Genomic DNA, 14,207 nt, shown 5'->3' on the forward strand with positions numbered 1-14,207 from the left:
AACATCGGGAGAGCAAGACAATAAGAATGACGAGTCTAGTCGAAAGCATGAAACGCAAACGGAGATGGTCAAGGTGTATATGTAAAAAATACGGAAGCGAGAATATCAGACATCGTGAATATCAGATTACCCCTTGGAAAGAAATTCAGATAATAAGTTTTGTTTTTGTCTTATTTATAGATCAAAGGCAACCTTATGTGTTGTCTAAGTGGTAAATAGAAGTGTTCAACTACCAAGAAAAAACCAAGTGTGTCAGTTGATAGAAATAATTAGTTAATCTATTATTTAGTTGTCATTTCACTCACTATCCTCTAAATTTAGTATATGTAGTGTACCTACTGGCTACAATTTTTATTAAAAAACAATGCTGCAAACTTGTCCTTTACATGTCATTTCATTTAGTTGATTTGCTTTTGAGTTTCTGTACCATTGATGTAATAAAACCATTTCAAACATTCCTAAATTTTTACACATATCAGTGGCGGATCCAGAAATTTTCATAAGTGGGGGCCCACTGACTGACCTAAGAGGGGGCCCGCTCCGGTCACGCTTCAGTGATTCCCTATATAAGCAACCAAATTTTTTTCCAAAAAGGGGGGCCCGGGCCCTCTGGGCCCCCCTAAATCCGCCTCTGCATATAAACCAATTGATTTCACTGATTTGTTTGGGATGCAAAACCGTGCTTAGAACCATATATTAGCTAACAATAAAATACTACAATATTTATTTGGACCATCAGGGCAAGTAACTTTTTTTCCGGACAAGTAAAATTTACAGTTTTACTTGCCCAGGGACAAGTGCTCACAACAAATATTTCCACACCCCTGTTGTCCTAATCAGTTATTGAACTTAGATATATCGAAGTCAGCAGTATTTTCTAATCTGTACTTATCATTATTAGCTTTATTTAAAGTCAGTTCAGCCGGATAAATATCTCTATTCGTCATTATTAGAGTCAATATATCATCCACATATCTGAAAGTGTTATTAATTCTTTAATCAGATGTTGTTTTGATGAGTCTTTGCTGATTTTATTAATAAATTGTAACCCATAGCAATACAGAAACGGGTCCGCAATAAATGGTACACAGTAAGAACCCCATGGGAATTCCGATAAATTGACGATATACAGATTCTCCGTAGTGGCCAAAAATGTTATCTAGTAAAAATACTAGGGCAGTTATAATTTCAACGCAGGTCCAACTGACATAGTTCTTCTGTTTGTTGTTACCAAAAAAATGAACTTTTTAAATGGCCATTTAATGATATCTGTGCATTTTGTTTAAATTGTGTGCTCAAGTGGTATATAGGGTAGACAATCAATACTTTGAACAGAATCGAAATCTTTTCGTCCAGAAATTCCAACGAACTTTTCACACTCCAAATGTACTTATTTCCACTACATGAATTTATTTTTGAACAACGTATCACCAGGTTTTTGATAAAACCAAGTTTACAAGTAAGTAAAATGGATAGTTGATTTGTAATCACTTAAGCAACACGACGGGTGCCACATGTGGAGCAGGATCTGCTTACCCTTCCGGAGCACCTGAGATCACCCCTAGTTTTTGGTGGGGTTCGTGTTGTTTATTCTTTAGTTTTCTATGTTGTGTCGTGTGTACTATTGTTTTTCTGTTTGTCTTTTTTATTTTTGGTCATGGCGTTGTCAGTTTGTTTTAGATTTATGAGTTTGACTGTCCCTTTGGTATATTTCGTCCCTCTTTGAGTAGCGGAACAATGGCTTTTGCATGTAAACACCCTTAATCTTTATAAAAAAAAATTCCGAGTAGATCTATAACATTTAGGTAAATCAAAGTATGACAAAAAAGTGGTATACATGCAAACAGGGAAGTGCTAAAACATACCCCCCCCCCCCCCCCGTTTAATTCATTTTTTTCTTTTACATAAGCTTGGGAACAGTATTTTTCCTAATAATTTAATGGTTTGAAACCTCTCCGTTTATGTACAAAACTGTACTACATACTTGCAGCTCATCTGGCACAATGATATGTTTTAAATCATAAAAGATAAATAGAAACTTTAAATCACAAAATTATCATCATGCAAGATCTATTAAAAAGTCAAACTTTGTAGGTACAGCTTTTCATACAAGTGATTGCGCTTAATTGAGTTTCTTTTAACTCTTTTTTGTGTAAACAAATTAACAAACTAAAATACCAGTCTATTCTCATCTACAATGTAGGAAAGTTCGTAATGTATGATATGCCAAGGTGGACGAAACAAACCATAACGGGAAGGATTGTGTCTGATATTCATATGATGAAGACATACTCTTTCAATCAGTTTAATTTAAGTCTGGAGCTGGCATGTCAGTTAACTGCTAGTAGTCTGTTGTTATTTATGTTTTATTGTCATTTTGTTTATTTTCTTTGGTTACATCTTCTGACATCAGACTCGGACTTCTCTTGAACTGAATTTTAATGTGCGTATTGTTATACGTTTACTTTTCTGCATTGGCTAGAGGTATAGGGGGAGGGTTGAGATCTCATAAACATGTTTAACCCCGCCGCATTTTTGCGCCTGTCCCAAGTCAGGAGCCTCTGGTCTTTGTTAGTCTTGTATTATTTTTGATTTTAGTTTCTCGGTACAATTTGGAGTTTAGTATGGCGTTCATTATCACTGAACTAGTATATATATTTGTTTAGGGGCCAGCTAAAGGACGCTTCCGGGTGCGGGAATTTCACGCTGCATTAAAGACCTGTTGGCGACCTTCTGCTGTTGTCTGCTCTAAGGTCGGTTTGTTGTCTCTTTGACACTTTTCCCATTTCCATCCTCAATTTTTTTTTATAGCCTCTAGTTTAATTTCTTCTGAAGCTAATTATGTGACGTACAAATAAAGGCAACAGTAGTATACCGATGTTCAAAAAAAAAAAAAAGCTTCTGATCGTCCATCCCTTGAACGAGTTTTCATCTTCGTTATCTCGCCAAATGTTGACCTGTTGAAATGACACAAGTAGGGTTTACCTTTGGAGATTGGTAATAATTGGAAATTTATGTTCATAATATTATAAGGAGGATTATAATAATACAAGACATTTATTTACCTAGAAGTTTATGTCAGTTTGTTTTGGATTTATGAGTTTGACTGTCCCTTTGGTATCTTTCGTCCCTCTTTTATGGCCGCAGCACATTTTTTTTCATTCCTACCAATCACATTTCAAGGGCGATTTTACTTCGTAAATTTTACGGACGCAATCACGAGTTGGTTGACCGTTATGGAATAACCGTTTCACAAATGATATCAGATTTGTTCCTGACGTCGTAACTACAATCCCCTTATCTTTCATGAATGTGACCTACCGAATTAGACTATTTACTGGATTTGTTATCACATAAGCAACACGATGGGTGTCACATGTGGAACAGGATCTGCTTACCCTTCCGGAGTACCTCAGATCACCCTTAGTTTTTGTTTGGGTCGTGTTGCTTATTCTTTAGTTTTCTATGTTGTGTCATGTGTACTATTGTTTGTCTGTTTGTCTTTTTTCATTTTTAGCCATGGCGTTGTCAGTTTATTTTCGATTTATGAGGTTGACTGTCCCTTTTGGTATCTTGCGTCCCTCCTTTACAATTTCATTCTTAAAAGAATTGTGTAGTGAAAGTTTGAAATGACATGTTTGGTTGAGTAATAGTATTAATAAAAGTTCAAAGATATGTAAATATTGATATAAACAAGACCTCCGAAAAAAGGAGTTTTTAGATCCTTTGAACAGCCCTTTATGTGCGGAGGTCTTTTAATATCAATATTAGCTTAATCATTGAACTAACTGACTATTAAACCGGCAACAACTCTAGAAAGGTACACAAAAAGCACTGGCAGAAACCTAATTCCCCTGAATTTGACGAGTCTAAATATGTTCAACTTAAATGAAAGTTATTATAATTGTTTAGCATTTAGATAGAACCATAAGTTAGTTTATGAAATTAAGGGGTAAATTTATATTTTTGAATTCCAACTTTTCAATATAACGATTTTTCTATTTTATAAATGAGGAAATCAAAAACCCTATACAGACCTCATTTACAAATGACCAATGAATGTTCTGCACCAAAACTTCTTGATATATACATTTGATGTTTTTAATCTGTCAGTAATCATAAGATAGATTCGTAAAGACCAGACCAAATGAAAACCATAAGTAAACCCTTTCAACAATAAGCTATTCAAACAGCATGATTCACAACTTCTAATCAAACAACCTTGATGAATAGGTCCTTCACAATATTCAGGTAAATGTTCATTTAGGTTTTGATTCTACTATTTTCCTACACAACATTTCATGCAAATGCAAAATAATTAGTGTTGTCTGTTCAGTCCAAATAATTTATAGATCTTGTTTTTTTTTTTGTTTTTTTTTAAAATAAAAACTATGCATGGATAAATTCGGATTAAACTAGGTTTCCCTGGCCCGATCATACGTGTTTAGATGAGATATTTACGTAATTTCAATGTAGTATTTGAAAACAAACTCTTATAATTTAGTCGTCCGTTATTACTTTTTCATGCCTAATTGAAACAAAAAACATCAGCGAAAACGTTAACCGTTCTTAATTTTATTCTTGCCTGACATAAAATTCATATTTCATAACTCATTTTGAAAATGTAGATAAGAACCTATATAAAAATAATATAAAAAAATATTTAAAACATTTTTATTTAAAACTTTTGTATCAGCAGTGAGTTACAAATTAAAATTGAAATTGTACATTATAGCATTTTTCAAGATCTTGTCTTCATATGCTAAGTACTAGTACATGGAACAATTTTTGAAGTTGATTAGTTGTTGTTTGCTTTACGTCCAGTGGCAAATATTTCAACCATGTTCATGACAAGAATACATAAATTTTAATTACAGTACTCGGTCGTGCAATAGGAGGTAGGCAGTGAGGTTGTACGTAAAACTTTAGAATACTATTGGAAAATGAGGTTATATTGAATGAGGATATAAATTTAGACTGGCCACATTCGGACCACTCAAATAGTAGGTGCAAGAGTTTTTACATTAATCCCTTTCCACTTTGCGGGTGCCAGTGCTGCCTTGTATCGGCATTAGCATGCTCTTTTTCGAAATCTGCAAGGGTGTCTTTTACGTGCAAGAGATATGGCTCTCTGTTAACACGGGTCAAGCATTTATCGTCCCCTTCCGGCGGACATTCATCGATTTTCAAGACCATACTCGCAAATGGTGTCCCTCAAATTTTCATCTTGGAACGGGAATCGAACAAGGAACCTTATTTTGCGTTAGCAGTCCGATGCACTAACGACTACACCACGGCCCACTTTTGATATCTGTGTCTTTGGGTTGCCGTCGCATTAATGTATACTTGTATCTCCTTTAATTCAAAATCAAATGATTCGCTAGGGTATCCTTTCTAAATGTTTGTTTGGTTTATCGAACATATGAATACGTAGCTTTGTCATATCGAAATATGAATGAATATTCAAGCCCTGGTGTAGTGAGAATTTCCCACTATCTATACGTTTAAAACATTAGCTTGAAATACGATTTACGCACGAGTTGAATGATTGAAATGTGTAGACAATAAGTAAGGTCAGCTATATCTTCATTTTGACACATTTTTGGCGAATTTTGCTAGAACAATAGTATTTGATTTTTTTTACAAAACCGATCAGGAAGACAATATCTATAAAAATAATTGAAACGACCAAAATAAGTTGAATCCTTATTTGTTGTCAACATTTGTTTTTCCCTATCATGATAATACCAGTCTGATATATAAATAAACTTGAAACAGAAAATGTTGTCCTCAAGACGAGACAATAATCATTGTTAGCTGCAATATGTGAGTTATTGCCACTAAATAAAGATTGTTTTTCTGTTCTTATCCCATCTTCTATTAGATTTACTGGAAAGGATACAAAAGGATCTGCACTACGACAACGCTTATTAAAAAAAAAGAGAAAATGCAAAGAGAAAAATGACGTCAGAAAATTAACGCTAAAAAAAATAAATGTTAATAAAAATGAAATATATAAAAGTTGGAAACAATTGAGACAATTATCAACTGACAAAAAATGATTATACATCAATAAATTAAGCTGATTAGTTAATTGCTCCGTTATGCCAGTGGCAAATACATGTATGTCATGCATATTCACGACGAGCTACAAAGTGGATCAACCTGAAGCAAATAGTTACAATTTTAGAGTTGCACATTTTACAATAAGGCAGACAAGAGGTAAAACGTATGCTGTAATATAATAGACAAATGGAAAAAACAAAACGTCATGAATTTACAATCAATAACGGCCACTGTAAGTAAATGAGATATGTTTTTTTTTGTATAAAACAAAATCCTATAGTAGTCAAGTCAAAATCTCCCATTTCGGGACAGGTAAGCATTTCCTCTTAAATACCATTTGATTATTGACCAGAGATATCAAAACAACCAAAAGGACTTTGAATTAAAAAAAGTGTAAATTATGGTATTTTGCTGGGTGTATTTTCCTCCGATACTATATCTTATTAGTCATGCCCGGTGAACTTTGAGTACAAGGTACAATATGTACACAAAGAAATCCTTTGTAGAAACGAGATCGTTAGAGGTATCTTAGATAATTATTTGCGTTTAATAACAATGAAAAATGCATGAGCAGATTTGTAAGCATGGTAAATAAGTAAAGGACTTTATTCTATATTTCAAAAAAAAAATGAAAAAGAAAAAAATAATAAAGGACTTTTTGTCTTTGATAAAGTCAGTATCAAAAACAAAAAGTCCTTCATTCTGTCTATCGGTAATTTAGAAAAAAAATCACTACAATAATAGTGAACATAACAAACGAACTTCTTTTTCGCCTCGAATCGTGGCGAATCACACTTGACGTCACAGGCTGCACTACGTCATTTCTCTTGCACAAAATATTGAAAAGGAAATATTGCATGCGTTTTATAAATATTATGCTTTGGACATGACTAAACAATAATTACATCGACGCCATTATTAGATTTGTTGTTCGGTTTTTGGCAAATCCGACTTGTCTAGGAGCACACGCCCAATATTACTGAATATGCATTTAGTAGCATGGACCTTAACCTCTTGACCTGTGTTTTGATATAATTATATTTATCTTTATGTTTTAATATTTATTTACACTTTATTTTTATACAAACTGGAAAAACACAAGTTCCAATAAGGAAACTTTACACCCAAACATTTCACCTTTTACAGTACCGTTGATCTTTGAACTAATGATCTGAAAATCGACATATACTTCGCCTTGTCAATGAGATAAATAGTTTTTCCAAAGCAGTTTTAACTAATATTGACATTGAACGTAGACACATACCATTTTAGGAAATTATTTGGTTGAAACCCATAGACAGACATAAGGCTAAAGAGAACTATGGTGTTCTGGATAGGCCTCAATTTGTTTTTTAAAATGCATAGATGAAGACGAAATAACTGTAAACTAGTATTTATTTAAAATATGTTAATACAACAATCACTTTAGGCTACATTTTCTAATTCATAACTTCTCATTAGTTTTTTTTTATTTCCGAATCCGGTTAATTTATTTTAACATTAAATAATCTTCAATAATAAGAGCTTTACTGAATTTTAAAAAGAAACAGGAAATATATAAATTTGAAGATGTGGAAAAATATTGGTTTTTTTTTTTTGACTTTATGAATAGTCGTTGGTAATATTTTTGTCAAGTCAAGTGTAAGGTTCAAATTCATTAAACTTTATGTGCACAAGACTACTTACATTTTCCTCATTAGTTACAAGCAAGTTGTTAGATTCTTTCTGCTGAATAATTTTTTCACTACAGGCTTGCCAAACACAGATGATATGTGAAAAATTCTTGAATCTTGTTGCTTGCGAGGAATATGCAATATGACAACCAAGTAATGACGGTAAAAGTTTTCCATATTCTCCCATTAGTAGTTTTCTACAACTTATGGCAACAGCTTCACAAACAAGCTACAAATAAAGAAAATGTCCTTATTAATTTACAAAGCAAATAGGAAAAACAATCTTTTGTTATTACATATATATAATTCTAACATGACGTCCTTCAAACGCTTTGAGTACACACCCGTGGTAAAATATGAATATATTGCATTGGCTGTTCCGATGTTTTTCATTTTTGCTAATGTGCTTTGTCTATAGACTTTTTATGATTCTTTGAAACATATGACATGGCTCTTTGCTTTATTTTTCTATGTTATTATGTTATTGTGCTATTGTAATTTTTTTTTATTCTTGTCTTTCATTTTTGCTAATGTGCTTTGAATATATGCCATTTTTTTGCTTCTTTGGTACATGTTTTGTTGTTTATATAGTGGTTTTAATTATATTAACACAATATGCTCTTCAACTTCATACCTTATTTGGCCTTTTTAACAGTTTGGGATTCGAGCCTTACTGATGAGTCTTTTGAAGACAAATCGCGCATCTGGCGTAAATGTGAAATTTCAATCATGGTATCTATGATGAGTTTATTGACTGCTGTACCCCTATTTCTTTTTAACATTTTGACCTTTGTTTGTTTGTTATGTTCACATATCGTTGTCGATACAAAGGAATTTGATGCGACTGTCATTTGGGGTACTAGATATATTAGCATTTTTTTTAACATACTTGATGTAGGATTTCATGTCATCTAAACGCTTACTCACGGATGTCATTCGGTTTATCGAGAGAATTGATCGTGAAAGAATAACTAACAGTGGTCAAGCATTGCGATCAGATCGTAAACTTAAGGTTGTACACAGGTTAAAAGAGGGTTGAAAATTTGATTGGTAAATGTTAACTTCCAGTGATGGTTATTTTCTTATATACAATGAAATGTTATTTGAAATATTTTCTATAGTACTGGACAGGATAAAACTTACCATGCCAAGTACTTCTTTATTTGAAACAAGGATAAATAGTGAACATTGTTTTTAAAAGTGCAGATTTAACAAAGACTCATACAGAAAAATCAATGGTGGTATTACACGAAAGGTTTCATCAACAAGAGACTCTCAAAGGCCTGTGTCGCTCACTTGTATTGATTGTTTTTTTCAAGTCAGGTAAAATACATATAAGGTTTAAATCATTAATAATAGTATTAGATACTATATATTATCAGATATCAGACATTATTAGATGCTATAATAATATTTAAGATAATTACCTGAGAAACATTTTTACCCTATGTCAGCTTTTCTCTATATGCTTTATTTTCAGAAATATAAGCCAAAAAACTGCAATTTACCCCTATGTTTTGTTTTGCCATGTCGGCCATTTTGAATGGTGGGCGGGATCACCAGACACATTTTTAAAAACTACATACCTTAATGATGATATTCACTAAGTTCGATTAAATTTTGCCCAGTAGTTTTAGAGGAAAACATTTATTTAAAGTTAACGGACGACGTGAGACGACGACGACGGACGAGTGACGCCAGGAGATGAGAAAAGCTCACTTGGTCCATTGGGCCAGGTGGGTAAATCATCATCCAGGTACAATCACATTTGTCATTTATAGTGTATCTCTTAATCAAATTTAGTACAAATGTGGGTAAATGAGCCATTCAAGGGGAAATAACTCGCCTAAGAACAAAAACTGTAAAAGATCAATAACTCAACTAAAACGTCTGAAAATGAGTCATTTTGAACAATTGATAAATCTTGACATTTTTCACGTTCCTTGTCAGTTTTTTTCAGAATAACACTTGGTCAAAATAATTCATACTTGAGGTTTATGCATCTTTTTTAATTTGAGCACTTCAGTCATGTGAATTAGCATGACACTTCATCCGTTCTTTTTTTTTTTAACTTAGATACCATGATTGATTAAGCCAAGATTGGTTCCAAATGACCAAGATGTTTCCAAGATGACATGTCGAGAATAATTACGGACGACAAAAGCAAAAGGACCAATGATATTCACCAGGCAATAAAAAGACCATGTAAAAGAGTCTTGTTTAGGTGTAACATCACTAAATATTGATTCACTTGTAGGGTCTTTGCATCGGAATTAAACACATTTATTCTAAAACCAGTTGTTGACATGATACGGATTATGTTCTTTTCATACATTTTATAATGGTACAATAGTAAACCCCTAACGGTAGGGATTGTGCTTGATATTCATATGATGAAGACATAATCTTTCAATCAGTTTAATTGAGGTCTGAAGATGGCATGTCAGTAACTGCTAATAGTCCCTTGTTAATTTAGATATCATTGTCATTTTGTTTAGGTTTTTTTATTACATATTCTGACATCTGTTTCGGACTTGACTGAGATTTACTGTGAGTATTGTTGTATGTTTGGTTTTTCTTCAATGGCTAGAGCTATAGGGGGAGGGTTGAGATCTCAAAAAACATGTGTAACCCCGCCGCATTTTTGCGACTGTCCCATGTCAGGAGCCTCTGGCCTTTGTTAGTCTTGTATGATTTTTACTTTTAGTTTCTTTTAAATATTTGGAGTTTAGTATGATGTCCCTTATCACTGATCTAGTATACATTTTTGTTTAGGGGCAAACTAATGAACGCCTCCTGGTGCGGGATTTTTTTATTAATATTGGAGTAGTTTTGTACACTTTTAAGGCGTTTATATTTATACAATTCTTATGGAAAACACCTGTGAAAACAAAATTGACTTAAATCATGTTTGTTGCCTATTAGAAAAAAGTAAAATCACAAAAATATAAAACGGAAAGTCCCTAATCAAATGGCAAAATTGATGATAAAACACATTAGCTTTCTTCCATCTGAAAGGTCTTTTCACGACTAAGATGTCGTTGTTAGTAGCATATATACATATACATGGAATTAAATAACAAACAAAAGACGAAAAACAAAGAAAACAGCAAGTCCCTTCACAAATGGTAAAATTTGACAATGTGTGAGCAAAACAAACGGACATACTAGTCAAATATTTGGGTACAGTAGTCACAACACGGTGTTATAATCTTATAATCACTATAAAAAAAAAACTACGTCAACATAGAAAAAAAACTAAACATCCCTTTTGAAGCATCCCTTTATCTTAAAATTTAAGGAGTACTTTTTATTTGTCCATATTGATAATAATCTAATACTTACATTGTATTCATCCTGGGATTTAGCTGGGTGAACCATGTGTACAAAATCCTTTATGTAGCATTCAAGAAAGTTATGTGTACTGACTCCGTAATTTTCAGACAACAAGTTTCCTAATGGAAAATCTTTGAATATTTCTGCAGCTTTCAGGACTAAACCTATATTAGTTTCTAAAAAGTAAACAATAGATTACACAGTTAGTTTTTCTGAAACTATTTTAATAGTTGTTTGGTATTGGACCCATACTGGTTAAAGCTTACATCAAATTCAGTTTTGTATATTAAATTCACTACTAGTCCATCTCAGCAATTGCCGTTAAAAAAATGAATGCTGTTTTTTTCGATATGACTTTTGTTGCAAAAGCGAGCGATCCTACATGCCGTCGTCGGCGTTGTAGTCGTCGACGTCTGCGGCGGTGTCCACAAGTATTCAATCTGTGGTTAGCGTTTCTGAAATTTTTATAACTTTCTTAAACTATTCTGGATTTCTATAAAACTTGGACAGAAGCTTGTTTAAGATGATATGATAGTATTCAAAAGTAACCTTTGGAGAAAAATCCTTTTTATAGATATTTTACTTATAAATGGAGTGAGTTTTTCGTCCAGTGTGCGTTTTGTCTACAAAAGACTCATCAGTGACGCTCGAATCCAGAAAAAGTTAAAAAGAGCACCACAATTTCTAAAAGTTTTGCCAAATACAGCTAAGGTAATCTATTCCCGAGGTAGAAAAACCTATGTATTTAGAAAGTTCAAAGTTTTTTAAACAGTTAATTTATAAATATGACCATATCAATGATTATTCATTTCAGCACAGAAGTCCTCACTACTGGGCTGGTGATACTATCGGGGAATTTAAAGTCCACCAGCAGTGGCAATAACCCAGTGATTGTAAATAAACTCATCATAGATACCAGGCTTAAATTTTGTATTTACACAAGACACGCGTTTCGTCTACAACAGACTCATTAGTGACGCTCGAACATAACATTTACTTTGGTTAAAGTTTATACAATTTCAATAACTTAAAGCCAATCCATATGATAAAACGAATGACTGTTGAAAAATAAAGTTAATTCAGTTCTTGAACCAATGAATGCATATATCATTAACTTATCTTTTGTACACGATTTTATCCTTTTTTTTACTCATTCATTTCATAATCGTCAAATATTTTTTTGACTTGGTCAGTTTTGTTGTAAAAATATGGCGGCAGTTAACTAGTGGTCTTGTTTTCACCTTTGTAAATAATCAACAAAGAAGCATGCATATTTAGTTAAGCACGTGTTTGGTTGTATATATGTACCTCCCGAAAATTCAAGGTACTCCTCCAAGGATGCCTTTGATGAAATTGAAACAGAATTAATTACGTTAAAAGATCAAAGCACTGCAACTGCACTGCTTGGCGATTTTAATGCTAGATCAGGGTCTCTTTGTGATTATATTATACCAGACGATGAACTATCAAAAATTTTGAACTATGATGGCATAGATGAGATAGATTGATGTTTATATGACTATCATAGTTTATGTTTCTTTAATGTACCCTTACAAAGATCGTCTAGGTAAGGTAACTACATACTGAAATCATGTCGGCGAATTGTTGGCTGGAAGCTACAAATTGTGAAAAAGTAAACTTCTTCATTAAAAAGTATATGAACAGAATTTTTATAATGAAAACTAGCTATTCAGTTATAAAAAAACATATGCATACGCTTTTTATAATCAAAATATAGTATTTACATAATTCTAAAAATAATATCCCCCCATTTTTGTAAAATAAATCCGCTATCACACCGAAAACATAGCGCGACAGCAAAAGTTGGCGAAACACTGGGTCCCATGAAACCCTTGAAAATTTTAAATGAAACATGCAATGGTTGATAATAAAATAACTGAACTTTGAAATGTAATATGTGCAATTTGTAATTAAACCATTTCTGAAATCAAAGGACCAAAATATTTTCTGGAAAATAAGATATGCCAATGCCTATACACCTTCAAACCAATTATCATTGAATAATCATAATTGATAACTCATACACTGACATAATCATAGTCTAAACATGTTAACTATGTTAATGTTTAAAGGTCATTATACCACGACTGAGAACGCCATGGCTACAAATTATAAAAAACAAAAACACAGACAAAACAATAATACAGAAAACACAAGAAAGAAAATTAACGTCTGAGTAACACAAACCCCATCTAAATCTGAGGGTGATCTCAGGTTTTCCGGGAGGGAATAAGATCCTGCTCCAAATGTGACATCCGTCGTGTTGCTTATACTAGTACAAACCGAGTCATTTAATTATTTCGGTAGGTTACATTCGAGAAAAGGGGGGGGGGGGAGGTCAGGATTGTGGTTACGACATTGGGATACTCCTCATATTAATGAAACAATTGCATACCAAATATTATTCAGTAATGCAATTACCATTTTGGGTTTCCCTTAAACTTACGTCAACACAAAATTTAACATATAATCGATTGCAAAGTTTGATAGTCAATAGACCATATTACTAAACATCACAGACAAATTAACTCCAGTAAAATGAAAAAGAGCAAATGACTATAGAACTGCATTCTTAATACTATAAGTTTTTTTTTTATTCAACTAACCTTATTAATGATTAAATATAAACTATGCTAAAACTCAATAGACATTGACTGGTGGAGAGCCGCAATATTTTCATGGAAATGAGATGTGCAATGCTTCATACAACTGCATATCAAAAATCAATGATTTTAGATAGGTGGCTCCCCTTAAAAATACGTACTCATATACTTTAAAAATTGGAATATGGAAAAGAACTTCTATAGCTGACAATGTTGTCTGGGCTTTGCTCATTATTGAATGCCGTATGACGAGCTATAGTTGCTAATTTTTGTGTCATTTTGGTCTTTTGGGGTTAGTTGTCTCATTGGCTTGGAAATCACACATCTTCTTATTTTTATGTTGAGTATACTTGCTTTGCTGACAACTTTCAATGGACTGTCACTTTTAACATTGTAATATCAAAAAACAAAAATCTCTTTATTGCAAAAAAACGCTTACTTGTCACCATTATATCTTATACGACGGGTATAAATTGTTGTATAGCTTACCTTCCGGAATACTAGAGAT

The 14,207-nt window shown here is 32.9% G+C and overlaps 1 protein-coding gene across 1 annotated transcript in view; it reads right to left on the bottom strand.

The window, feature by feature from the left end:
• Positions 1–14,207, bottom strand: part of LOC139482706 (E3 ubiquitin-protein ligase RNF213-like) — a 419,318-nt gene that overhangs the window by 96,702 nt on the left and 308,409 nt on the right. The window contains exons 51-52 of the mRNA XM_071266774.1: positions 11,085–11,251; positions 7,753–7,968 (exon numbers count right to left, since the gene is read on the bottom strand). Coding sequence (XP_071122875.1) covers positions 7,753–7,968; positions 11,085–11,251 — 383 coding nt within the window. The remainder of the gene's footprint in view (positions 1–7,752; positions 7,969–11,084; positions 11,252–14,207) is intronic.

The sequence above is a fragment of the Mytilus edulis genome, chromosome 1, assembly GCF_963676685.1.
Source record: "Mytilus edulis chromosome 1, xbMytEdul2.2, whole genome shotgun sequence".
In the NCBI taxonomy this organism is placed as follows: domain Eukaryota; kingdom Metazoa; phylum Mollusca; class Bivalvia; order Mytilida; family Mytilidae; genus Mytilus; species Mytilus edulis.